This window comes from Girardinichthys multiradiatus, chromosome 24 (genome assembly GCF_021462225.1).
Source record: "Girardinichthys multiradiatus isolate DD_20200921_A chromosome 24, DD_fGirMul_XY1, whole genome shotgun sequence".
NCBI lineage: Eukaryota > Metazoa > Chordata > Actinopteri > Cyprinodontiformes > Goodeidae > Girardinichthys > Girardinichthys multiradiatus.
Genome location: NC_061816.1, coordinates 880520 through 904991, shown reverse-complemented (window position 1 = coordinate 904991; position 24472 = coordinate 880520). Strand labels below are relative to the sequence as shown.

The window sequence follows — 24472 nt, the reverse complement described above, 5'->3', positions numbered from 1 at the left end:
CAGATTTAATGAGTCAGAACAGAATCACAACCAAACGGACCACCTGGTGTTTAATCGAGTAGTTCACCTCACACAGAAACATCTCAACAACTGAAGTTCTGCAATAAAACATGTGAATTAAATACATTAGTCCATCCTCCCAGCTGAAGAGAAGTTACTAGAGTAAAAACTAATGAACATAATGGATTTACAGAGAACCTGAAGATAAAACCTAAAGATGAAACACGTGGTCCTCAGAGGGTCTGCAGCCATGCAGCAGTCATAAAACTCTGGAGAAACCCGTACTGATCAGCTAAATATTACATTTAACGTCTTTAATCTAATGTTTCATCAGGTTCCCTTTCAACTGATTATAAAAGGTACCGAAAACAACATTCAGATCCTGTGAGGAGCTCAGAAAGCCAGAGTTTAAGGTGGTCATTAAACGCAGCATAGTTACTCTGGGTGTGAACAGCCTTTAACTCATACACTAAATATACTTGGTGTGGAACAGCAGAAAAATCAGTCAGACGACTCATTGTCTCCATGGAGGATTAATGAAACCTAAAGATCTTAGCAGCAGGTCTTCAGGAGGTCAGGCCTCCTCATCAGGCCTCCTCGGCCGGCTCCACCTCCTTCTCCTGCTGTCTGTCAGCAGTCCTGTGCGTCAGCAGGTGTCTGTTCAGGTGAGTCTGTCGAGTGTAGCTCTTGGAGCAGGAGGAGCAGGCATAGGGACGGACATTACTGTGGGACAGCAGGTGCTTCTTCAAGTCGAACTTCCTCCGTAAACACTTCCCGCATTCAGGACACGAGTACGGCTTCTCTCCTGGAGGAGAACCAGACAGACCGTCAGACGCCAGTTAGTCACCATCTGTTTGCTTCACAATGTCCAGACATTTCCATTGAAATAGAGTCAGACAGGAGGGGAAAGATGGCTGAACTTCCTTAAATGATAGATGAACCTTGATCTGCTTTTAGAAACCGTTTACATGTTTGTTCTGTAAAATGTTTGTGGTTTCTCAGACAGGCTAACAGAGACGCTAACAGAGAGCAGTACATTTAATCCATATTAAACTGCTCCAAAAAATAAAGGGAACCTTCAAATAACACATCCTAGATCTGAATGAATGAAATATTCTCATTGAATATTTTGTTCTGTATAAAGTTAAATGTGCTGACAACTAAATCACACAAACATCATCAATGGAAATCACATTTATTAACCAATGGAGGCCTGGATTTAGAGTCACACACAAAATGAAAATGGAAAAACTAGAGGCTGATCCAACTTTGATATAATGTCCTTAAAACAAGTCAAAATGAGGCTCAGTATTGTGTGTGACCTCCATGTGTCTTTATGACCTCCCTACAACTCCTGGACAGTCTGTGGTGCAACGTGACGTTGGTGGATGGAGCGAGACATGATGTTCCAGATGTGCTCAATCAGATTCAGTTCTGGAGAACAGGCGGGCCAGTCCATAGCTTCAATGTCTTCATCTTGCAGGAACTGCTGACACACTCCAGCCACATGAGGTCTATCATTGTCCTGCATTAGGAGGAACCCAGGACCAACCGCACCAGCATATGGTCTCACAAGGGGTCTGAGGATCTCATCTCGGTACCTAATGGCAGTCAGGTTACCTCTGGCGAGCACATGGAAAGAAATGCCACCCCACACCATTACTGACCCACTGCCAAACCAGTCATACTGAAGGATGTTGCAGGCAGCAGATCTCTCTCCACGGTGTCTCCAGACTCTGTCACATCTGTCACATGTGCTCAGTGTGAACCTGCTTTCATCTGTGAAGACCACAGGGCACCAGTGGTGAATTTACCAATCCTGTTGTTCTCTGGCAAATGCCAAGCGTCCTGCACGGTGTTGGGCTGTGAGCACAACCCCCATTTGTGGACGTCAGGCCCTCATACCATCCTCATGGAGTCGGTTTCTAACCGTTTGTGCAGACACATGCACATTTGTGGCCTGCTGGAGGTCATTTTGCAGGTTCCTCCTTGCACAAAGGTGGAGGTAGTGGTCCTGCTGCTGGGTTGTTGTCCTCCTACGGCCTCCTCTACGTCTTCTGGTGTACTGGCCTGTCTCCTGGTAGCGCCTCCAGGCTCTGGACACTACGCTGACAGACACAGCAAACCTTCTTGTCACAGCTGGCATTGATGTGCCATCCTGGATGAGCTGCACTACCTGAGCCACTTGTGTGGGTTGTAGAGTCCGTCTCATGCTACCACGAGTGTGAAAGCACCACCAACATTCAAAAGTGACCAAAACATCAGCCAGAAAGCATCGGTACTGAGAAGTGGTCTGTGGTCCCCACCTGCAGAACCACTCCTTTATTGAGTGTCTTGATAATCACGAAAGATTTCCTCCTGTTGTCTTTTCTATTTGAACAACAAGATGTGAAATTGATTGTCAATCAGTGTTGCTTCCTAAGTGGACAGTTTGATTTCACAGAAGTTTGATTTACTTGGAGTTATATTGTGTTGTTTAAGTGTTCCCTTTATTTTTTTGAGCAGTGTATTTACCCAGAGTTCACCAGTGTTCTATGGACAACGGTTTACATTCCACCATCAGCATGTGATGTCACCAGCTCAGTTGTTGCTAAGCTACAGACACATCACCCAACATCTGGTGATTTTAACCATGCTTCAGTCTCTGCTACACCTCCAAAGTTTCAACAGTTTGTCAGCTGCTCTACCAGAGAAAACAAAATGCTGGATTTTTTATGCAAATGTCAAGGACTCATACATCCCTGGACCTTCAGAGAGGGAGATGGGGAATTATGGATGGATACCAAGAACCCAGCTGTTGGCCCTGATTCAGAACAGGATGTTTCTGATGGATGGTCATGTGACCAGCTCACCTGTGTGTATGCGACGGTGCTCAGTCAGGTGGCAGGAGATGGAGAAGGCCTTCCCACACTCCTGGCAGACGTAGGGCCTCTCCCCAGTGTGGGTCCTCATGTGTTTCTGCAAGTCGCCTCCGGATGGCCACGCCTTGTCACACACCGTGCACACGTACGGCCGCTCGCCGGTGTGCCGCCTCACGTGCACGTTGAGGCCGGCGAGTGCGGTAAAGTCCTTGGGGCAGTAGGGGCAGCGGAAGGGCCGCTCCCCGGTGTGGGTCCTCAGGTGGCCCTCCAGGCCGTCGCGGGTCTTGAAGCGTTTGCCGCACTGGGGGCACAGGAAGTGGCTGTCAGTGCTGTGGGTGGCTCGGTGGGACTGCAGCCCTGTCATTGAGCTGTAGGACTTGTTGCACTGGTCGCACTGGTAGGAGCGGAAGCTGTGCGTGCGCTGGTGGATGCGCAGCTGAGTCACTCCTGCAGACAGAGGCAGGACTAGGTTTCACTCTGTTTACCTGTTCTCAGCAGCAGCAGCCTATCAGAGGGGGTCTTACCTGAGAAGCTCTGGTCACAGAACAGGCAGCTGTAAACACACTGGGCTCCCTGGGCTGAGTGCGTCTGCAGGTGTCGCAGCAGCAGTGTCTGCGACGTGAACGTCTGCGCGCAGACAGAGCAGCTGAGGTCGGGCAGACGGTGCTGCAGACGGTGGACGTCCCTCTCATTGGAAGACTCAAATGTCCGGCTACACTTGCTGCAGGCGAAACCATCCTTGTCCAGGTGAGTCTGCTTGTGATTGGTCAGGCTGGACAGGTGCTGGAAGGCCCTGTCGCACTGGTTACACTTGTAGACGGGACGGGTCTGGTGTGTGCGCTGGTGAAATAGCAGCTCGGTTCTGGTTTTGAAGATGGTGCTGCACTGGAAGCAGGTGTGGGTCCTGACAGGGTGAGGCTGTGGGGGGCAGGGATCCACTTCAGGACTTTCACTTTGGACCTGCAGGGCTCCAGATCCAGCTTTTCCAGCTGAACCACAGGTTCTGTTGGAGTGCAGGTGGCGGATCACCTGAGGAGAAGGTTCATGGTTAGACACTTCCTGATTAAACCTAAGAACATGCAGGTAAACACTCACCTGAGACCTGTAGATGAAGCATTTCCCACACTCAGGACACCTATGAGCCACACGCTGACAGCTGTCTGAAACGCTGTGCAGGGGGCTGGCTGTGAGTTCAGAGCCCTCTGATTGGCTGTCGCAGTCTCCAGGTGACTCTTTTATTCTGACAGGAACAGACTGCTGATCAGAACCACGTGTTTGGACTCTAAAGCTTCCAGGATTGATACCAAACCCACCTGTCCCCGTCCTCGACCACAGGTGTGACTCCACATCCCTCTGAGCTCTGATTGGACACCTCCTGCTTCTCTTCTGACATGTTCTGACCAACCACAGCCTCCTCCTCCACCCCCTCGTTCTCATCTTCCATCATCACCACCACCTCCACCTTCACCAGGTCTGTGTCCAGCCGCGGAGCACCACTCCCTGATTGGTTAGCCGGGTCAGGATGGGAGCGTTTAGTGAGGAGGGGGTGGGACCAGGCTGACAGGAGCGCTTCCTCACTTTCACCACAAACTGTAGAAGGGAAAAGAACAGTTCAGAACTGGCTCAGCTTTAGAACTTTCCACAGATTCTGATGACATACCTGCAGTTGTTGCTTGGCCCAGTCGGCAACTCTGATTGGTCAGAAGCTCCCTCAGGTGTTTCCTGTGTGTCTCTTGCAGAGAGTCCTCCAAGGCACAGGGGGCGTCATGGAGCCAACAGGCAGCCTGCAGGAAGATGGGGCAGTGGGTCAAATGGGTGAAGATATGAAGAGGAAGAGGAGCAGGGAGGTTCTGAGCACCTGTCTGAAGTCTGGGACCGGAAACAGCTGCTCGATCCGGGACAGAAAGTCTGAAACCAGAGACTGAAGGGCGGAGTCAAAGTTCTGGTTAAACACCTCCTGGAACAAAAACACCCAGAGCAGATGATGAGTATGAGGGACCAAAAATGACAAAATGAAAAATAAATATGTATATACATAAATACACATATAAATGTATTTATTTATCATTTATTCATTTATTTTTTCCTTTTTGTGCATTTATACATTTATGTATTCATACATTCATTTATTTCTACTTTTATTTATTTCCTCCAAAATTTATTTCTGCTTTTCTGTCTCCATATGTTAATGAGGTGGGTGGTTCTAACATTTGTCTTCAGCACCATTGGTTAGAATTGATCCGGATCCTGCTGCTGCTGCCTGGACTCCGGTACCGAAGTTCTTTTGGTAGCAACGACGGAGGGTTCTCTTACAGCCATTGCCAATGATTTAAGGTCATTGGCAAATGATATTGACCAAAATGACTACCTCCATTTTCATTTTGCACGAGTCATGGAGGATTTCAATCAGCTCCAAGCTGAGATGGATGTGGAGGTTGACTCCACTATATTGGACAGTCTGGAGGAAGTTGGTTGCCAACTTACTTCGGTAAAGTTAGAAAGATATTCACAGATTCGGCTTTTCCGGATCAATAACTCATCAGCAGAACATTGCCTCTAGAAAACCAACACCTCTCTGCAACCACAGCAAGGCAGACCGTGAGCATTAATCGTATTTTCCTCAAAATGAGCCTCACACCGCGCTGGGAGACTAGCATTGGCTTCTATGCACCGTCTTCAAGTTGCAACACCAGAAAAATATGATGGAGAAATATTCAATAAAGTCGCCAAGGAGAGGTGTATTGTCTTTAAAATCATTGTATGTGATGTCACGTTTTTCATACTACGTTTCTTGGATTGGAAATTAATACTTAAAAAAAAATTTGAAATTTCCCAAAGACTATATATAGTCTAAATAGCCAAATATTCAGTAGAAAATGCATAAAATGGTCAATAACTTCACTATAGCAGGTTGTAGTGCCAACAAACTCATGACACACATAGATCACCTCATCTTGAATCTGTTGAATAAACATAACATTGCCTTTATTGATGCAGACTTGCTTATACTGATAATAACTCTGTATTATAACCAAATAATATTAAACATCTCCTTTACTGTTTGCAGTGTGTCACAACCTGAGATCAGACATTACATGAGCACACAAAAGTCTTACAGCTTGTTCATGCAATATGACATAAAATAAAATCACAATGAATAATAAAAATCCCAATATTAAAGAAGCCCTTACAGCTGCATCCTGTTCACCTGAAAACCATTTTCTGTCTTATTTCTTGCATTATGAGTTGACCAGTTCAATGGGGCGAGACTTTCACAAGGCACAGTATCTGTTACTGCTTGTTTGCTCCTCAAAATATAACACATTGTTAATTTATTTATTAATGTATTATGAAGCTACTATACATAAAATCATAGTTTAATTGAAAATACTAACTAGAACTAAGATATGTCATTCCAGTTAAATTGTCAGTGAGCAAGTTGGAGCCTGCAGGCAATTCCCAGTGCAGCCAGCTCCCAGTGCAGCCAGCTCCCACTGCAGCCAGCTCCCACTGCAGCCAGCTCCCACTGCAGCCAACTCCCAGTGCAGCCAGCTCCCACTGCAGCCAGCTCCCAGTGCAGCCAGCTCCCACTGCAGCCAGCTCCCACTGCAGCCAGCTCCCAGTGCAGCCAGCTCCCAGTGCAGCCAGCTCCCACTGCAGCCAGATCCCACTGCAGCCAGATCCCACTGCAGCCAGCTCCCAGTGCAGCCACCTCGCAGTGCAGCCAGCTCCCAGTGCAGCCACCTCCCACTGCAGCCACCTCCCACTGCAGCCAGCTTCCACTGCAGCCAGATCCCAGTGCAGCCAGCTCCCACTGCAGCCAGATCCCACTGCAGCCAGCTTCCACTGCAGCCAGATCCCACTGCAGCCAGATCCCACTGCAGCCAGCTCCCAGTGCAGCCAGCTCCCACTGCAGCCAGCTCCCACTGCAGCCAGCTCCCACTGCAGCCAGATCCCACTGCAGCCAGCTTCCACTGCAGCCAGATCCCAGTGCAGCCAGCTCCCACTGCAGCCAGATCCCACTGCAGCCAGCTTCCACTGCAGCCAGATCCCACTGCAGCCAGCTTCCACTGCAGCCAGCTTCCACTGCAGCCAGATCCCAGTGCAGCCAGATCCCACTGCAGCCTCCCTCATAATGCTACAATGTAGCAGCAGGATCCAGATCAATTCTAACCAATGGTGCTGAAGACAAATGTTAGAACCACCCACCTCATTAACATACGGAGAGAGAAAAGCAGAAATAAATTTATGAATAAATAAATGTATAAATGCACAAAAAGGAGAACATAAATGAATAAATAGATAAATAAATTTATTTATATACATACTTATTTTTCATTTTGTCATTTTTGGTCCCTCTTAGATGAGGAGGGTGGACCGAAGAGAGTCACAGGAAAGCTGCAGTGAAACCACCCACCTGCAGGAGGCGCCGTGAGTCTGCGGGAGTCTCAGTCAGTTTGTTGGTGAGGTTGAGAAGAGCAGAGCAGCATTCAGTGACATCTTCATCCTGCTGTTGACAGAAATCACACTTAGGAGGAGGAGGAGGAGGAGGAAAACTGCAGCAGAGAGGACCAGGTTGTCTGATCCCACTTCACACCTGCTCACCCACTCAGCCCTGTGACCCTGGACTGATCTGCATTAAACCCAAACAAGGTTCTGATGAACGTCTGAAAACCACCATGAGAGACCTCTGCTGCTCTCATCACCGCTGCCCCCACACGGCAGTTCTGAACTCTACGGCACCAAGTCCAAACGCAGGAACCAGATGTAGAAACTGGATCAGGATTAGAAGCAGAGAAACCATCTACCTTGGTACCGACTCATAACTGGACTCAGGAGACATTAAAGACACTGTAGCTAAAGAAGAAGAGTCTGGTTTCAACAACATAATGCTGACATTCTCTCAGTCAGACTAACATCCACCAGGAATTCATCTCTGCATCAATCATCAATAGTACATGGATTCCTGGTAAATCCTTCGTTTTAGAAGGTATGATAGGAAGATGTTTCACAGCATTCAGGTGGCATTTGTGTCTTTCAGCGTATTAATAACGCTGAACTAAGATCATGACTGGTTCCACTCACCAGGTCTCACCTAACCCTGGAACTGTGATGGTATGAGGGAGTTGGACCTACAGGAACAGGCTGTGATTGGTGAGATATAAAGATCCCACGCAGGTCACGTTAATCTAGTCTTTCATTTATTTGTTCTGTATTTTAAATACATAAAACTAGAAACAACATCTAGCAGAGAATGAGCGCCAGTAGAAGCTGGGTTTCTGTCAGACTGAACCTAACTGGAGGTAAGGTTAGATTTGCTCCAACTTCAAACTGAAATGTGTTTCATTGGGATTTAATCCAACAACAAAATAAAGAAACCAATCTGTATGAATAGTTTTACTAGAGTTCTTCCCTTCCTTGGTGTGTTGATGAAGTTTCTGCTTGATGAGTGGATTCAGCTTCCTCCGAGTGAGTCAGGAGAACCTGAGCTGGTAACATTATTTCTGCATTGGTTTACTGTGATGAAATCCTCACCGATGCTTCAGACACGGAGTGGATCCTCTCCAGGTGAGCCTGGTCATCAGCAGGATCAGAAAGGGTCACCTGAGGAGAAAACAGTCATTTTAAAAGTTAAAACAGTTCCATAATCCATGAGAGCTCCTTGAAGGTCTGCCAAAGCCATGAGATGAACAAGAGCGGCTTGTTTCTATGGATAAATCTGTTCTATTTAGGGAGGACAGCAACCAGTGTGTGTTCAGATCTGATCCCTGTTCATGTTTCCTCAAACCAACATCCCTGAGCTGGTTTGCAACCAGCCATCCCAACACCTACCTTGGTCCTCAGAGCCAGCAGCAGAAGACCTCTCTGCCTGTCTGTCAGCAGCTGTGGGACGGCCTCGGTCACCAGGGACACAAACTCCTCCAGCATCCCATAATGCTTAACACTCTGCTGCTGGACCACCTGCCACATGGCCGCCGTCAGCAGGCGGAGAGGAGGGAGGAGGAGGCGCAGCGAGGATGCTGAGGAGGAGAAGGAGGCTCATTTTTCAGATTACCTTCATTTTGTCAGTGATCTGAACTGGGTCCAGTTAAAGAACCTCAGGTCCAGATTAAAAGGCTTAAAGGACTTCGCCTCAGTAGAAACGATCCAGGGTAAACAAAGCCCTTCATTTTCACAAATACAGATTTTTATCTGTTAGATAATAAAACAAGGAAACTTATAGTTTTCCTTTTCAGATCATTCCCAGACCTGGAAATACCAATTATTCCACAATTTCCTAGAGTTTCAGCTGACTGGGTTAAGTGACCCTGATCAGGGCTTGATGTAGCGGGTTTTATGGGACTAACTAATGGTTAGTTAACTGGTAACCAGCCCAGTCCACCAGCTGCAGCAGACTCACTGTCGGGTTTTTAAGCTACGTTGATGCAATAGTTGAGTAATAAACACGCCGAATTAAAGACCAGCTACAGCTGACTGAGAAACAAACTGTTATTATGAATTTATGGCGGATTTAAAGCGCGTTTAACGCATAATAAACTAGAATGAGATGTTTTCCGTTGGGTTCAGGCTAATATTGTCCCTGTTGAACCGCAACCGTCTAATAAAAGTGGTTAAAGTCAGTCTGTCCTGTTAAAGCAGATTAAAGCGAGTCAATGACCTCTCACCCTTCATCCTGGACTTCACCGACCCTCGTCTTCCTCTTATATCCGCCCTGTGGATCCCGGCTAACGGCTAACTTTTTGTTTACTATCCGCCAACAACCACAGGCTCCGCCCACTTTACGACTAGAGCGTCCGCGGTGCGCATGCGCACGGAGAAAAGCTCTTCATCTCAGGTTCTTCTAAATGTAATCAGGCAATAAAAACATAAATACATTAATATAATACATATGTTTACCATACATTATTATATGCTATTTGCAATTATATTGTTATTAGTTTTTTAGGTTTTCTACACAAAATTATTTTTTTTAATTAGATTGTTAATATACTATTGATACTATTACAACAACTAATAATAATAGTAATAATGATAATCATGTAATAATAATAATTATTATTAATGTAGTACCAGACATATATTTTGTACTTTGAATATACTTCTAACATAAATAAAGAACTGCAGTCCAGAGATTCCAAAATAAATGTAGGTATATCATATCAAGATAGAAACGTTTTTATTTCAATTTAAAGAGTTCAATAATTAACAGCAGGTTATTAATAAGCTAATGGACTTCTGTGGCCTTAATGGAAAAGCTGCTGTTTCTCCACTTTACATGAATCATTTTAAAATGATTAGTTAATGATTCTCACTATTGCTGCATAGACCTGCAGCATTTATCAGATTGATGACAATGTTAATCAATGAGCAGCTGAAGAGCAGTGAGGTGTCTTCATCTCATGTGACACATATCCTGTAAGCAGGTGTAATCTTCATCGTCCTTCTCATCCTCCAGGGCTTTTCTAAAAGGATTACCGCAGACCTGAGGTCAGAGCAGCACATTCTGCAGAGACGAACTCAAAGAAAAGTAACAAGCAGGAGAAGAACAGCTCAGGATGGATGTCTGGAGGTTCTGTGCTGTACTTTAATGGATCTGCTGGAAGTAGAACAAGTCCACCATCATCTTACACGTCTGCTGCTAACCAGTTAAACTAATCCCCGCTGGAGCCTTCAGCGGACTTTAACTGGTTTTAGTACACGCTGGTGGTATTATTGCAGAGGGTTCCAACATTCAGTCTGCTTTTAGTTAGTGTTGGTGAGGCACATGGATCCAGAGAGAGAGGAGGATGTGTTTTCAGACGCTGAAGACCCCTTCCCCCTGAGGGAACACCAGGAAGAAGAGGACGAGGATGAAGAGGAGGAAAACGAAGAAGAGGATGAAGAAGATGCCAGGATCTTTAACACCTGGATGCAGCAGTACAGAGGATGGCACCATCAGAAGAAGCAGAGGCAGGAGGAGAAAGAGAAAGAGGAGAAGGATAGAGAGTCAGAGGGAGAAAGACCTGAAAGCAGGTGCAGTTTGGAGCCACCGGTCCAGACGAGGTCCCACCGCCGGTCATCTTTGCCCTGCCCGGTGAGAAACGTAGAAAAACCCCAAGTGTTACTGATGTTGGGTCAAAGAAGGGTTTCCAACCAGTAAATCTGTAAATGTTTGTTCAGGACCTCTGGTGGATCTGCTCCAAGACTGTTTTCAGTAGAAGTTCCTTAGGTTCTGGCAATAGATGAGCACCTTAAAGGTCTGTCAAAGGTTGCAGAATAGCTACTGATAAACTCTAGGGTTTCACTGCCCAGGCCAACATAAAGAGGGGATTAGTTATGAGGTGTTATGGACGAGCCTGAATGTTGACGAGATCTGCAGGGATAACAGAACAAAGAAACTTGTTCTATCTGCCTGCATCTGACAGGGATGGACTCCTTACGCCCACTGGACTGAGTTTCTGATGATAAACCATTAAAAACAGCTGAGTTAAACCAGTAGCACATGCTATAAACAGTGTAACCAGGTAAGATGATACCAATAAGTGGAAGAGATTTGGACAATGCAGTTGGATGCATAACTGGTAAAGAAAAAGAGCGAGTTTTGGCCTCCCTTCACTTCTTGTTCACTTCCAAATACATTTGAAAATCCTTTTGTATGTTTTTAAATGTCTGACCATTTCTGCCTTCTCTTATATCTCTGATCTGCTGCAGCCATACGTCCCTCGATGCTTTTATTGATTACATGCAAGGTCAGAGGTGACAGATCCTTATCTGCTGCAGGCCCAAAACTGTGGAAAGATTTACCACTACATGTCAGACAGGCTCCTTCTCTCGCTGTTTTCAAGTCTTGTTCAAAAACACACTTTAATTTGTTGACCTTTGACCCAGTGTGAGTTGCTGTTTTAATGTGCTTCATAAATGAAGTCGTTTGGTAGATTGGACCATCTTGTTTAAATGAGTTTCAATTGGATGCAGGCATTGAATGCAATGATCAGTTATCAATGATTTTCATGGTCTGCGTCCTCCTCAAGCTTCTGGGTTCTTGGTTTCATGATGGCATGAAGGTACCTTGATGATAAATGAGGGTTCATCCTGCGTTCCAGGTAATATTGTTTGCTGGTTTCTGTCACAGGTGATGTTGGACAGTGCCTTTTAGTTCTCTATCAACCAACCAAATTATTATCCCAAAAGAAATACACTACATTTTTCAATACTAATCAGATTATTTCTAGAAGCTTGCTGGTAGAAGTTCATGGGAAGGGATTCCTCATGGTGGTCTGGTGTAGGTATATCAACGTGTCAAATTTCCCTGAAACCGTGAATCTGATATAAAAGCTGTTTAGCTCGTTGTACACCAGAGATGAACAGGAGACTTAAACGGTCAGATGAGTTTGCTTTACTTTGCTGTCAGATGTTTTAATCCTCCGAAGGTTTAGAGCCTCTGATCTCTTTTACTGTGAGAGCGGAAAAACGCTGTGTTAGCTGCCGGCGTCCCTCCAACCCTTCAGAGCTTCTTCACGCCTGTATTTAGCTCAGGGTCACTCGGCTCAGGGTACTGCACTGTAGTTTATCTGGGTGTTAAAGAGCAACATGACCCGAGAGCCGCTAACCAGACTTTTATACCTCTAGAAACCAAGACAAGAGAGAATGTCAGAACATGGTTAGTTGGCTAAATACTGCCTGACTGGTTTGTTGGCTGGTTTGCAGTTTAGATGGTTGAGTATTTGATTAGATATTTGGTTGGTTGACTGAATAACTGACTGACTGACTGGTTGGGTAAAAGGGATTGCTTAGCTGTGACGTTTCTTTCGTAATTAGTTGGTTACTTAAATAGTCAGTTGCTTGCTTGACTGATTGGTTAACTGTGGCCTTAATTTTTAGTTGATTGGTTGGTTGATTGATTGATTGATTGATTGATAATTCCTGTGTCCAGGATACCATCTCATCCATGCAGTTGTCTCGCCTTCACTCCTCCACATGTGCTCCAGTGACAGCAAGAGTTTTGCTGCGACGCACCTCCTCCCGCCGCCTCCTTCCTTCCCCACAGGAATCTGTCGTCCCCCCGCTAGAGCAAAGACCCTCACTCAAACCCAGCATCCCTGAAGCTGTGCCACCTGAGAGGCGGGCCCAGTTCAGAAGACGTAACGTCATGTCTTTGGTGGGTAGAAGACCAGCTTGATGTTTTCAACTCCAAACGTATTTTTAGAGGATCCAAGTGACTTTAAATGAAATGTTTGTGTTGCAGAGCGATGCGTACAGTATGTGCTTGATCTGTCATAATGACCTCAGTCAAGGATCAGGAGGGACCAGAGAGCTGCAGTGTAATCACACCTTTCACAAAGAGGTAACCAAACACCAGCATGCTCACGAAGAACACCCTCTTTAACACAGGGAATGGATTTATGAAACATGAGCACAGTTACCTCATTTAATCACTATACATGTTCCAATTTTCTAGTAAGACTCTAAAGAATTGTGTTGGTCGGTTTAACAGTGGTACTGTGCTGGTGGGCAGAGGTTTAGCCAATGGTCAGAACATTTCTGTGGTTGTCTGATCAATCAAAAACAGAACAATTTGTAAAATACATCTACAAAGAGGAACAAAGTACCCACAAAAACAGATGAAACAACCAGAACCAGAATCCCTTTTACCTTAGTCCACTGTAAGTTACCAGTTGTTTTACATTCTGTCCATACTGGTAAAAATCTTTTGTTGTGTCTTTCTGCAGTGTATAGAGGAGTGGTTGTGGAGGAAACAGTCCTGTCCAACCTGCCATGTTCAGGTGTCCATGCCTCAACCCCTCTACTGGAACTCCACCAGGGTCAAGGTCCCCTAAGACCTCCCCGGGACATAACTATGTCTTCAGCTGGGTCCTCTGACATCATTATTATTTCAAATAGTATTCTGAGAAGAGGACAGAGATATTTGCCACCCATTCTCTGAAGCAAGTACTTGCTACTTAAACTAGCTCAGTTGGTATGACTGGGTTCTTTCAGCTAACGGTACTGTCTGAGGTGAAGGTTCCCCTACCATAACCATTCCATAACCAGTCTCAAGGTGGAGAACCGTGCAGATCCTTTAATGACTCACATGCCTACGATAGTTCTGAGATGGTCAAACTAGCTTCTTCCAGAAGTTCCCATCGGTCCAGGTTGGAAACCAAAGGGGACGGTTTTTTGTTGGTTGCAACTCCAATGCTCTGGAACTGTGGGATCTACCCAGGACATTTTAAAAACCTTCATAAAACACACTTCAGACAGGCTACTTTGCTCTGGCTGAGAAAGTTACACTGGCTTTTTAATTATTTGGATAATGTCTTTACTTATCTATTAATTTTCTCCTTATATTTGGGTAGATGTTCTTACAGTTTTTCTGTACAGCATTTTAATGTAACTGAGCCTGTTTTTAAATGTTCTCAAAGGCCCAATGAAAAAATAAGAAAAGCCTTCATAAAGTAATACTGTAGCTGTGGTTGAAAGACATGGTGAATAATGTTGAAGTTGAATTAAAACCATTGTAACCTCATTGTGAAGTGTTTTTTACAGCTTTATGAATGTTAGAATGTTTTTGACTGATTAAATATCTACATACGTGGGTACCGGCTATATATATATATAGCCGGTATATAACCCTAACCCTAACCCTAACCCTAACCCTATATATATATATATATATATATATATATATATATATGTGTGTGTGTGTGTGTGTGTTTAATTTGAATTACTTGTCAAAATAATTCTATTTTCGTCGCTTTCAAGTGTTCGGGTGAAACAGCGCCTCCCTGTAACGCGTTGTGGCCAGATAAGGTACTGCAGGCGGAAGTGCTTCACCTGTTGATGTAAAAACTGTTCCTCTTCCAAGAAACTTTGGTAGCTCACCTGTTCTACCTGGAACCACCGAACCGCGGACTGCTGGAAGGTTCTGGAGCTCTGCGGTGGTTCGGGTCGTTTATGGATAAACTGAAGCAGGTCCTGAGCGGGCAGGATGGCGGCAGCTCGGATGGAGGCGGCATACTGGAGGTGCTTTTAGCTGTTAGCTGCTCACTGGGAGGAAACCAGTTTAAAACAATAATTAAAAAAAAGGTTTCGAGTTCATAACTGGAGTTAGAGTTGAGCTCTCAGATAATAAACTCTTATTTTTAAATAAATGAGTGTTTATTAAGACCTAACTTTTATAACCCAGTCTAGAAGCAGAACTCCATTGAAAAACTGTATATTTCTGAATTTTACTCAGGTTTCACTGTTATTCACTGTATATTTTTGTACATCTGTGTGTTCTTTATGAAGAAGATCTCCTTGCAGTCATTCGGCATATTAAACAACAAGAACCTGAACAGAACTTTCATTGAAAGAGTTAAAGATGTTAAAGTTTGCTTTGACTTGCGTCACATTAAACTGCTGCTGTTACTGATCTCAGGTGTTTCTAGGAGAAAGCAACTCATTTAATGAAAGTTACATTGAGGTTTTTAATGAGAATGACATCATGCCTGCAGACAGCCAATCAGGCGTCCTCGCTGTCCTGGGGGACCAGGATGAAGGGCTTCCTGATCTGCTTCATTCTGGGGGCCCTCTGCTCCATCCTGGTGAGTTAATGACCCCCTGACACAGCACCACCTGCTCGCTTTCATTCTATTAATGCTGATAATAATACAACCAGGCATATTTTAGCAGCTTAAGGGCAAAAAGATTCGGAGCAAGAATGGTCTTGGTACCGTTTGTGGACGTATTTGCAGATGTTGCATTAAAAGCAAATAGTACTCTCTCCTTTAAGTTATGAAGAGCCACATGTGTCTCTGGAACCTCTGGCTGTAGACCTCTGGTCCAAAAGAGAAGTCTGGATCATGCTTTAAACATATTGTCCAGTTGGAGCTTTAAGATGTTTCTTCCACAGGAGAAAAGAGTCATTTCTTACGGCAGGTTTACATTTGCTCTGTGCAGCATTTAAAACACTGATGAATGCTTGGTAGCTGTTCACTTTCCACCAGAAAGATGGAGCACATTTTGATCCTAATGTGGTGAAGCTTTTCCATGGTGTGTTGGTGCATCAACGTCTACCTTGCAGCACGAGAGGCTCGTTTGAACGAGTGCAGGTAACGGTGAGTCTTTCCAAACATCTGGAGAACTGTGGTCCAACTCATGAACCGTCATGGTTTTTAGTGAAGACGTCAGAGCATCTGTTTCATGGTTCTGCTTCATTTATTTGTAAGTGTTTAGTATTCATGCAGTTTTCTTCTTCACTTCACTTCTTCACTTTCATTTTAAAGTGTGGTGATCGGATCGGGTTTTAATGGGGATTAATACCAAACTATTTCATGAGCAGCACCGGTTCGGTCCTTGTCTTCCTTCCTTTAATCGCTCATCTTGTGACTCCTCCGTCTGTGTCTCCACCAGGCGACCTGCCTGCTGTGGCTCCCAGGTTTTGGACTTCCTGTGTTCGCTGTCCTCTACACGTTTGGAAACATCTGCGCTCTGGCCAGGTACCAGTCAGAACCAATCAGAAATGATCAGTCTGAGCACCCCGATGTCCACCTGATGAGTACAGAACCTCCTGACCCATCATCCTCAGGGCCGGTTCTGACATTGCTGTCTCGCTTTAATTGATGTAATGTCGCCCTCTAGTGGTGAAACTAATGTAGCTGTTAATGTTTGCTGTGTTGTTTCAGCACCATGTTCCTGATTGGTCCGTTACGACAGCTGAAGAACATGTGTGCTAAAGTCCGAGCGCTTGCCACCACCGTCATGCTGGTCAGAACCACCTTTTGGTCTTTATTGTTGGTTCGGGTTCTGTTTCCGATTCTGATTCTGCTGTTGGTGTTTTCGCAGGTTTGTCTGGTTCTGACTCTGTGCGCTGCGTTCTGGGTGAGAAACGGACTCTGTGTGAGAACATGTTGGTTGTGTTGTGGGTCACTGGATCTTTGTGGTTCTGTTCCTGCAGTGGAAGAACAACGGCTTGGCTCTGCTCTTCTGTGTGCTGCAGTTTCTGGCCTTCACCTGGTAAAACACACACCTAAACACACACGTCACCGTGTTAGCGCCACCTGTCTGACTGATGCTGTCTGTGCTGCAGGTACGGCCTCTCCTACATCCCCTTCGCCAGGTAAAAACACACCTGAGGCTTTCTGCTCCCAGTTGATCCAAACTGGAGCGTTTCAGCTTCAGTAAACCTAGTTCTTCATTATGTCTCATCTGTTGTCTTTCAGGGACGCCGTCCTCAAGTTGTTCTCACTCTGCATTTAGAGTCAGCAGCTGGCTGACCAATCAGGACGCAGGATACTGTGACGTGTGTCCAGTCAGGAAGGTCCAATAATCACATTATTAGTGCCGTTCATTGAAAGTCTCGTTTTAGTCCGATGTTTTTACCAGAATAATGCAGCTTTACGGTTTATTTATGAATGATTTTAGCTTATTTAAAGTCATAAATGAGCTTTCAGGAACTTCCATAATCATCATTACAAGCAAACATTTCCAACACGATGTAAAGAAGATGATACCTGGTCGCATGGATTAATGCAGATCTGATCCAAACCTGCTGGTACCTGAGGAGAGCTGCAGCTTTAAACCAGACTGTATAAATGGTTCAGCTAAAGGCCACCTTCTCTTCCTACTGGTTAGTCTGGCATCAAACCGTGGTGGACCAGTTTCTTCCAGTCCAGAGAACTTGTAATATTTGCTGCAGCAGAGACGACCGAAGGCTGCAGCTTTGAAATAATCATTGTTGGTTTATCGGTGTGAGATTACACTACAGCTTGTTTGGTACCGCGCTCTGAATGGGTCAAATCAGGCAGAAATCTGGACTTTTTCAGGAGGTTGAGTCACAGAGACTTTTATTTTGGAGCAACAGAAAACATCTGAAAAGAACAACCTAAAGGAAAATGTGAAACAACAGGTTAAGATGTTTTTACAGATTTCACAGCCTAATCAGATGATTTTTAGTTTCATTTCTTTTCCACCTCTCTGACCCTGATAAGATTTCCTCCACTGTGTGTGTGTATGTATCTGGTTCTGCTGTTGGTTCTGGTACCGTCTCCTGTGTGATGAGTGTGTTTTTCTATATAACTTCATTATTATTAGCAACATTTCATCAGAATCATAAACTAAAACTGTTTTTTCTCACTGTGTTCAGGATGAATGTTTGTTGGTCCCTGAAAGAAAATGATTGTAAAGATTTCTCGTTTTAAAATCAAACTTTAATCAAGTTTTTAACATTTCATTGAAAATCTTAAATTATTAAACCTTTTTCCAGCCACTGAATGTATTCAAATGAGTGCAAACATGACTTTAACTGGGAGGCCCTGGACCAGAGACCACTGAGGCCATTCAAGCATTAGATCGACCCCTAGCGCCCCCTTCAGTCTGGATGGAGAGCAGGCGAGGATGTGAAAGACGAGCCAGCAGCTGGTGGATCTCTGCAGGGTGTAGCTGACTCAGGTTGAGATGTTTTATAGTCCTGTAGGCATCATAGATGTTCTGCATCTTCACCCTCCCCCACCAGGCTGGTGCAACGTAAGGATGTCCTGGCCAGGATAAAAACGATTTAAAAAAGAAGCACTTGTTCTCATCATGGTCAGGCCCTCTGGACCTGGAAGGAGGACCTCCTGGTGCAGAAGAACTGTGGTCTAAGTTCTGTAGAAAGATGTCCTTCACCTGCATTGCGCTGATTGAAAGAAGTGGAGTTTCTTCCTTCTCCGAGAAGCTGAAACTGATGGTGCAGGTCCAGAAACCTCCCATGTAATTAAGGAGATTGTGCAGATTGTAACAAAGTCATGGAAGCAACCTAGAGAGGTTGGATCTTCCAGGGCGTGCCTCCATCCTGGAGCTGCCTGGGCTCTGAGGTGTGACCCTGAGTGGATCTGATGGTGCATCACGCTAAGGCAGGTTTTCCAGCCAGGTTGGAGAAGGTTGTGGAGATGGCAGGAGGGTCTTCATCCGGTCTGAAGGGGGCTTTAACTAACAGAAGAACAAACACACAGACCCTTTAAAACATGTCAAAGGTCAGAGTTGATCATGTTTTCTTGGTACTGGTTGAGAAAAGTGCTTCCAGCACACATCGGTACCGGTTCTGAAGACCATATTGGGCTGTTTTCATTGAAGCATGCCGTGAGGTCAGAGGTGAAATGATTCCTTAATCGTGAAAATATTCCAGGTTTGCTGATTTCGTTTTTCTAATTTTATCATTTAAAACATATTTATGAACCTTCTGGTTATTTGGTCCAGATCATACAGAACCTCTACAGAACCATTTCACTTCTCATGTAATTCACCTTCCTCTGTGTTTCCTGTCAAACCTCAATAAATGTTTGTGCTGTTGAAGCAAAGCGTGTGAGACCCTCATGTTTCTCTACCTGATTAAACATCTGAACTGACCTGTGGAGCATCACCTGATTGTCTGTTTACCTGCTTCCAGTCATCTTTATGCCTGTTAAGTCCTTAAAGCCACTAATCTCCACCCTCCACCTCCACCCGCTGAATAAAACCCCCTCTGACTCCCTTCCTGAGGCCGTCCCCAGATCAGATGTCCTCTGTGAGTGTTTCCAGATGTTCTCCACTTGGGTTTGACCTATTCTCCATTACATGCTGGTCTAAACAGCTTATGGTGTTTTTCTTCAAGGCTGCTGGATGACATTTAAACCTGGAGGAGAAGCAGAGATGGTTCCAGTTGATTAAATGGTCAGATCAATTCTGGATCCACATTTGATCTTTGCAGACTTCTTCAGCTCAGAACTTTGTGTGGAAAGCTTTAAAATAGTGGAACATCTCTAATCTGATGGTCTTTGGTTTAACAGGCCGACACCTGGGCCCGTCTCACCATCTATCTCCAGGTTTTACAGGTTCAGGTCGTCACCCAGGGATACGGATGCCCCGCCCCCTTATATTGAGGTGACGGTGTAGAGGAGAAGGTCTGTTTGACCCAACAAAGCATCCTTAAAACCATTAAAGGCCCAATTTGAAGCGTGCAAAGATTGCACTGATGTCTGCTACAGACTAGATGATGCTCCACAGCATTTAGGAACTCAGAACGAGGACACTGGTCAGATGTTTTAAAGCATCAAAGTACTTCAGATGGTTTATGGTCTGGTTTCTTCATGCCTGCAGTTGGTTTTTAAAGACATCTTTCAGCACCTGCCTCCAATTCCTGCAGGGATTTTTTTTGGCTGGACTTTATCTGATTAGAGGTACTGAGGAGGTCTCCACACTGCTTCCATAGATGTTCTCAGTGGTTCTAGTTTCGACTCTCATCGAATGGTGGGCGGAGTCGTGGGAATCAGAACCGAGTTGGTGAGTAGGAGTGAAGTGGGGAAGCAACCAAGGTATCTGCTGTCATGGTTCCTCTACGCTGCTTCATTCAGGTGAGGGCCCATCACGTCATCACTGGGTTCAGCTGGTCTCTCAGGGTGGGGTTCTGAAAGGCCCTGGCATCCATCACAGACTGCTCAACTGTTTGGACTTTTTCTCCTCCAACGTTCTAAGCAGTTAAACTGTGTCTTCAAATGATCTCCTGAAGGATTTTTGTCTGGTGGCTGGGTGTCCTGAGGGGTTAGAACTTTTCTGTTGTCTAGAACTTTTAGGTCTGGGTTCTTCTATCAGATGTTTCATCAGATCAGGAATTTTAAATCCGTTATTTTCTCCAAGACGTTCTACGAAGATCAAGAAGAGTTTTATTGTCTGAAGAGTTGAAGTCAAGACTCCTCTGATGTTCTTCCACATCTGAAGTTAAAAGGTCTCCTGGAACGTTCTCCCAGGTCTGGTCCTGATCCGCTTATTCTGCTGTTTTGACCACATTAAGGGAAGAAGACCCGCAGCATGACGCTGCCACCGCTGTGTCGCTGCAGATCATAATGATTGGTGTTTATCAGCTCTTGTTTTATTTTAATAAAATATTTGTAGCTCCACACCTGAATGTTCTGCAGATGTTTCATGTTCCCTCCATCTGCAGCCATGGAGAACGTGTCCAGTTTTCCTTCCTGTTGAATCTGTGAAGATCATTAACGTCTAGTTTCATACCTCTACGTTTTCTGATCTTTATCACGCATTTCTTTTTATGAGTCATCTTCTAATGGTTCCGGTTCTGGGTTTATCTGCTGGTTCTGTTTGTATCTGGGACGTCTGAGTTCCTGATGAGAGGTGAGCGGTGTGTGTGTGTGTGTGTGTGTGTGTTGGGTAGAGAGAGAGCGTGGTGGAGCGAGCAGACCCGTCTGGAGCCCGCTCCGGTCAGACCTTCATCCTCACTTTGTTGTGTTGAACAGTTTGGATCAGCACCTCTAACAGGTCAGATTCTCTAATTATTCACTTTGTCAGAACCTTGTTTTATTGCATGTGGTCAACTCCAGGTTTTATTGGGATAAATTTAAATCTTCATCATTATTTAATCAAGTTTTGAACATTTTATAGATTTCAATGTTTTGTGTTTTTACCTCATTTAATTAAAATGAACCATTTAATTTTATTTTAATACATTTAATGATTTAAACAAACGGTTAATCATAAGAAGAAGTAAAAGTGTTATTTTCCAGCTAATAAAACTGAAATTCTTGCTGTAAACAGGAGAGTTTTTCACCTCAAATCCTTAGAAAAAGGCTTTTTAAAGAGTTTTTCCTTTTAAAAAGTGCTTTTTAGTTCATTAATTGTAATAATCCTGCAGCTGCAGTGATGCGGCGCTGCGGTAGAAACACTCCAGTCAGATGAATTTAATGAGCTTTTTACTCAGATTCACTGAAACGCACGCAGACCAAATCTGGCTGACAATGGAAATCATTTCAGTTATTTTAACGCATTATTGGACTTTTTATTCTGCTATTTGAGTAATAGAATATTTATTTCCACATTATAAAAATAAATGTGTTTAATTGATGTCATTTAATTTATCTAAATCCTGTTTCTCTGCATCTGAACACATTTTATTCTGCAAATGAAGAGAAAACTATGAATATATAACTTTATCTGTTGAAATAATTGAAATATTAATCCGAATCAGTCATAATAAATGATTCTAGTCTTCATTAAAACAGCCTAAAATAAAATAAAAATTTTAATGAAATGTTTTAATTCAACATTAATGTTATTATTTCGTTTTTGTCTCCAACAATAATTTGATTTGATTCTCTGACAAAGCAGAAAATAAGTTTGGTTTTTATTTCACGTACGACTCCGACCGGAGAACTAAGATCTGGATCTTCTTGTCGTTTCAGGAGAACATAGAAGGTTGTTGAGCTGGAAGCTCCGAACTCTCCAGAGGTAGATGAAGATCTGTGGAAATGATTTTATCTTCAGATCAGCCTTTCTTTTAAATCTGTTGCTTCAGAAAAATAAAACTTGATTATTTTACAATGAAAACAACAATATTTAGTAAAAGAACTCAATTTGATCAAATTCACTGTAATTTAAAAACAGAAACTCACCAAATCTCTGCACTGAGTTTTGGTTCCAGCTCTAATTTTCATCATTTAAAGGCAAAGTGTACCAGAGTCAAATTCCTTGTTTGTCTGCACTGGTTCTGTTCTGGTTCTGATTCTTTCAAAAAGTTGAATTAATGATTTGCTTCATTTGCTTACATTTTCTAAAAATAATTTATTAATCTGAACAGAACCTCTGGGTTGGATTTGTTGTCTGTCTGAGTCTCAGCTTCAGCTCATCATTTTTCATTTTAAGTCAAAGGCAGATTCTGGTTCTGATCCAGTACAGATAGCTGTAAAACCCACTGGTTCAGGGATAAATTCACAAACATTACTATTAGTATTTTATTTCTTCTGGATTTACTTGATCTAATATTCATAGCAGAGAAAAACAAAAAGCTGTTTTCAGTCATTTCACTCATGAAGAGAAAAACTTTGTCCAATCCAAGCTGGCGCTGTGTGGAAAAGTAATTACCCCCCTTGAATGAACTGTGATTAACCTCGTTCATTTAATTGGATTTCACCAGCCACGCCCAGACCCGATCACTGCCAGAACCTAAAATCCTCTAAATAGAACCTGTCTGACAACATGAAGTAGGCTAAGGAGCACATCATGTCTCGACCTAAAGAAAGTCTGGAAAAGGTTACACATCCATTCCTAAGGCTTTGGACTCCAGAGAACCACAGTCAGAACCATGATCCTCACATGAATCAGTGGAGAGGCCGACCCACCAGAATTACTCCAAGAGAACATTGATTATTCATCCAGGAGATCCCAGAAAAACATCTAAAGTTCTGCAGGCCTCACTGCCTCAGTTAAGGTCAGAGGTCATGATTCGGCGATAAGGACAAATATGGCCTCTATGAGACAGTTCCAAGGCCTGAAGCACTGCTGACCCAAAAGAACACAAAGACCCGTCTGACATTTACCAGAAAACATCCTGATGATCCTGAAGACTTCTGGGAAAATATTCTGTGGTCCAGACCTTTCTGGAAGCTGTGTGTTCCGTTACATCTGGCGTTAAACCAATAGCATTTCAGAACCAGAACATCTTACCTACAGTCAAGCATGGTGGTGGTAGTGTGATGGTCTGGACCATGAATTCTGCTCTAGAACAGAAGATCCTGGAGGAGAATGACCGACCATCGGTTTGTGAACGTAGGTTGAAGAACATTTGATCCAGAGCTCCCCATCGAGTTCATCTCAAGAACGTTTGCGATCCGAAACATTTCAAAATGTTGAAATAATTCATGTTTTCTGGAAGGACAGATACGTTTCGCAGCAGACTGGCGTGTTGGCTGAAAGTCTCTGGATCAGTCAGAACCAACTGGATGTTCTGTAGAGGTTCTGAAAGCTGTCCTTCTGAAGCCTGGAGAAGACGAGGGTTTGACTAAAATGTTTTGGGTAGTTGAAGATTCCAGAAAACAGTAAAGAAGTCAGAAAATGGGCTGCATGAGGCTCAGCTTGAAGCTAAATGAGAAAGTAAAGGGAGGTATTATGTTAGAGGTCATTAGTGGATAAAACTGGTAATGGACCTTTTAGGGTTCTGATCCGGCGGTTTTCTGGCTGGACTGTCATTAAGACATTAAAGTAGTCATCTAAGCGAAGCAGAAATTGGTGTTAGACGTGTGCTGAGCACTTACAGAACTCCTATTATCCTCCAGGATAATCGAGCCTTTCATGCTTTTTATTTCACAAGATGTCTCAGTCTTTTCTCAGTTATGACAGAAGTTTACTGGGTTTGTATGAACGGCCTGCAGCAAATTAAAACGTGTAGAAGATGAAAATCTGCTGCATTCATGGGACAGTTTCTATGCAACAGGTGGTGCAACAATGGAATCCTAGATGTTTCTGGAGTAGCTGGTTCTGAACCTGCTGGAACCACCTGATGATGACTTTGGTCTCATCAGGCTGCAAATGTTTAAATCACCGACAGATTATTCTGTCATAGTGGTGTTCCCTCAAATGTGTCTCCGTTTGGGTCTCCAGATGAAGGTGGAGGGATTACAGGAGGATGGGGAGTCTGGTTCGGTGTCTCCAGTAGACCGTGGTTCTGTTGGGTCGGTGTGCGGCATTGGGTCTGCCGAACGCTGCATGTCCCGGCTGCTGAGTGCCGTGGAGAGCGAGCTGCAGGCCGGTCGGGAGAAGGGCGACCCGACGGAGAGGGAGCTGAAGGTGTCCCTGGAGGACGCCGAGCTGTGGAGGAAGTTCCAGCTCATCACCAACGAGATGATCGT

The 24472-nt window shown here is 44.2% G+C and overlaps 5 protein-coding genes across 8 annotated transcripts in view; 4 read left to right on the top strand and 1 right to left on the bottom strand.

Moving 5' to 3' along the window:
- LOC124861402 (NLR family CARD domain-containing protein 3-like) overlaps positions 1–24472 on the top strand; it is a 373247-nt gene that overhangs the window by 42643 nt on the left and 306132 nt on the right. The gene's annotated exons all lie outside the window — the stretch shown is intronic.
- LOC124861442 (oocyte zinc finger protein XlCOF6-like) lies at positions 33–9661 on the bottom strand. Of its 3 annotated transcripts, none has more exons than XM_047355228.1 (11): positions 9527–9661; positions 8694–8881; positions 8397–8465; positions 7279–7371; positions 4720–4818; positions 4522–4645; positions 4175–4451; positions 3957–4101; positions 3386–3890; positions 2853–3308; positions 33–805 (listed from the first exon to the last, which is right to left on the bottom strand). In XM_047355228.1, exons 1-11 carry the CDS (start codon positions 9531–9533, stop codon positions 588–590), a joined length of 2181 nt encoding a protein of 726 aa, XP_047211184.1. In that variant the 5' UTR covers positions 9534–9661; the 3' UTR covers positions 33–587. The 3 variants fall into 3 exon arrangements, with proteins under 3 accessions (XP_047211184.1, XP_047211185.1, XP_047211186.1); XM_047355229.1 differs by having other exon boundaries at positions 7279–7368; XM_047355230.1 differs by having other exon boundaries at positions 9520–9630.
- si:ch211-207l14.1 (histone H3.v1) lies at positions 10333–14367 on the top strand. Its single transcript, XM_047355283.1, has 4 exons — positions 10333–10935; positions 12775–12999; positions 13087–13185; positions 13571–14367. The coding sequence occupies exons 1-4, from the start codon at positions 10627–10629 to the stop codon at positions 13676–13678; spliced, it is 741 nt and encodes a 246-aa protein (XP_047211239.1). The 5' UTR covers positions 10333–10626; the 3' UTR covers positions 13679–14367.
- On the top strand, positions 14637–19159 carry LOC124861497 (vesicle transport protein SFT2B-like). The gene is made up of 8 exons (XM_047355297.1): positions 14637–14864; positions 15338–15427; positions 16236–16321; positions 16508–16589; positions 16668–16703; positions 16780–16838; positions 16912–16941; positions 17045–19159. Exons 1-8 carry the CDS (start codon positions 14796–14798, stop codon positions 17079–17081), a joined length of 489 nt encoding a protein of 162 aa, XP_047211253.1. The 5' UTR covers positions 14637–14795; the 3' UTR covers positions 17082–19159.
- tbx19 (T-box transcription factor 19) overlaps positions 20967–24472 on the top strand; it is a 36503-nt gene continuing 32997 nt past the window's right edge. The window contains exons 1-3 of the mRNA XM_047355264.1: positions 20967–21110; positions 22031–22076; positions 24225–24472. The exon at positions 24225–24472 is cut by the window's right edge and continues 15 nt beyond it. Of these exons, the coding sequence (XP_047211220.1) occupies positions 24225–24472 (248 nt within the window). The 5' untranslated portion in view covers positions 20967–21110; positions 22031–22076. The remainder of the gene's footprint in view (positions 21111–22030; positions 22077–24224) is intronic.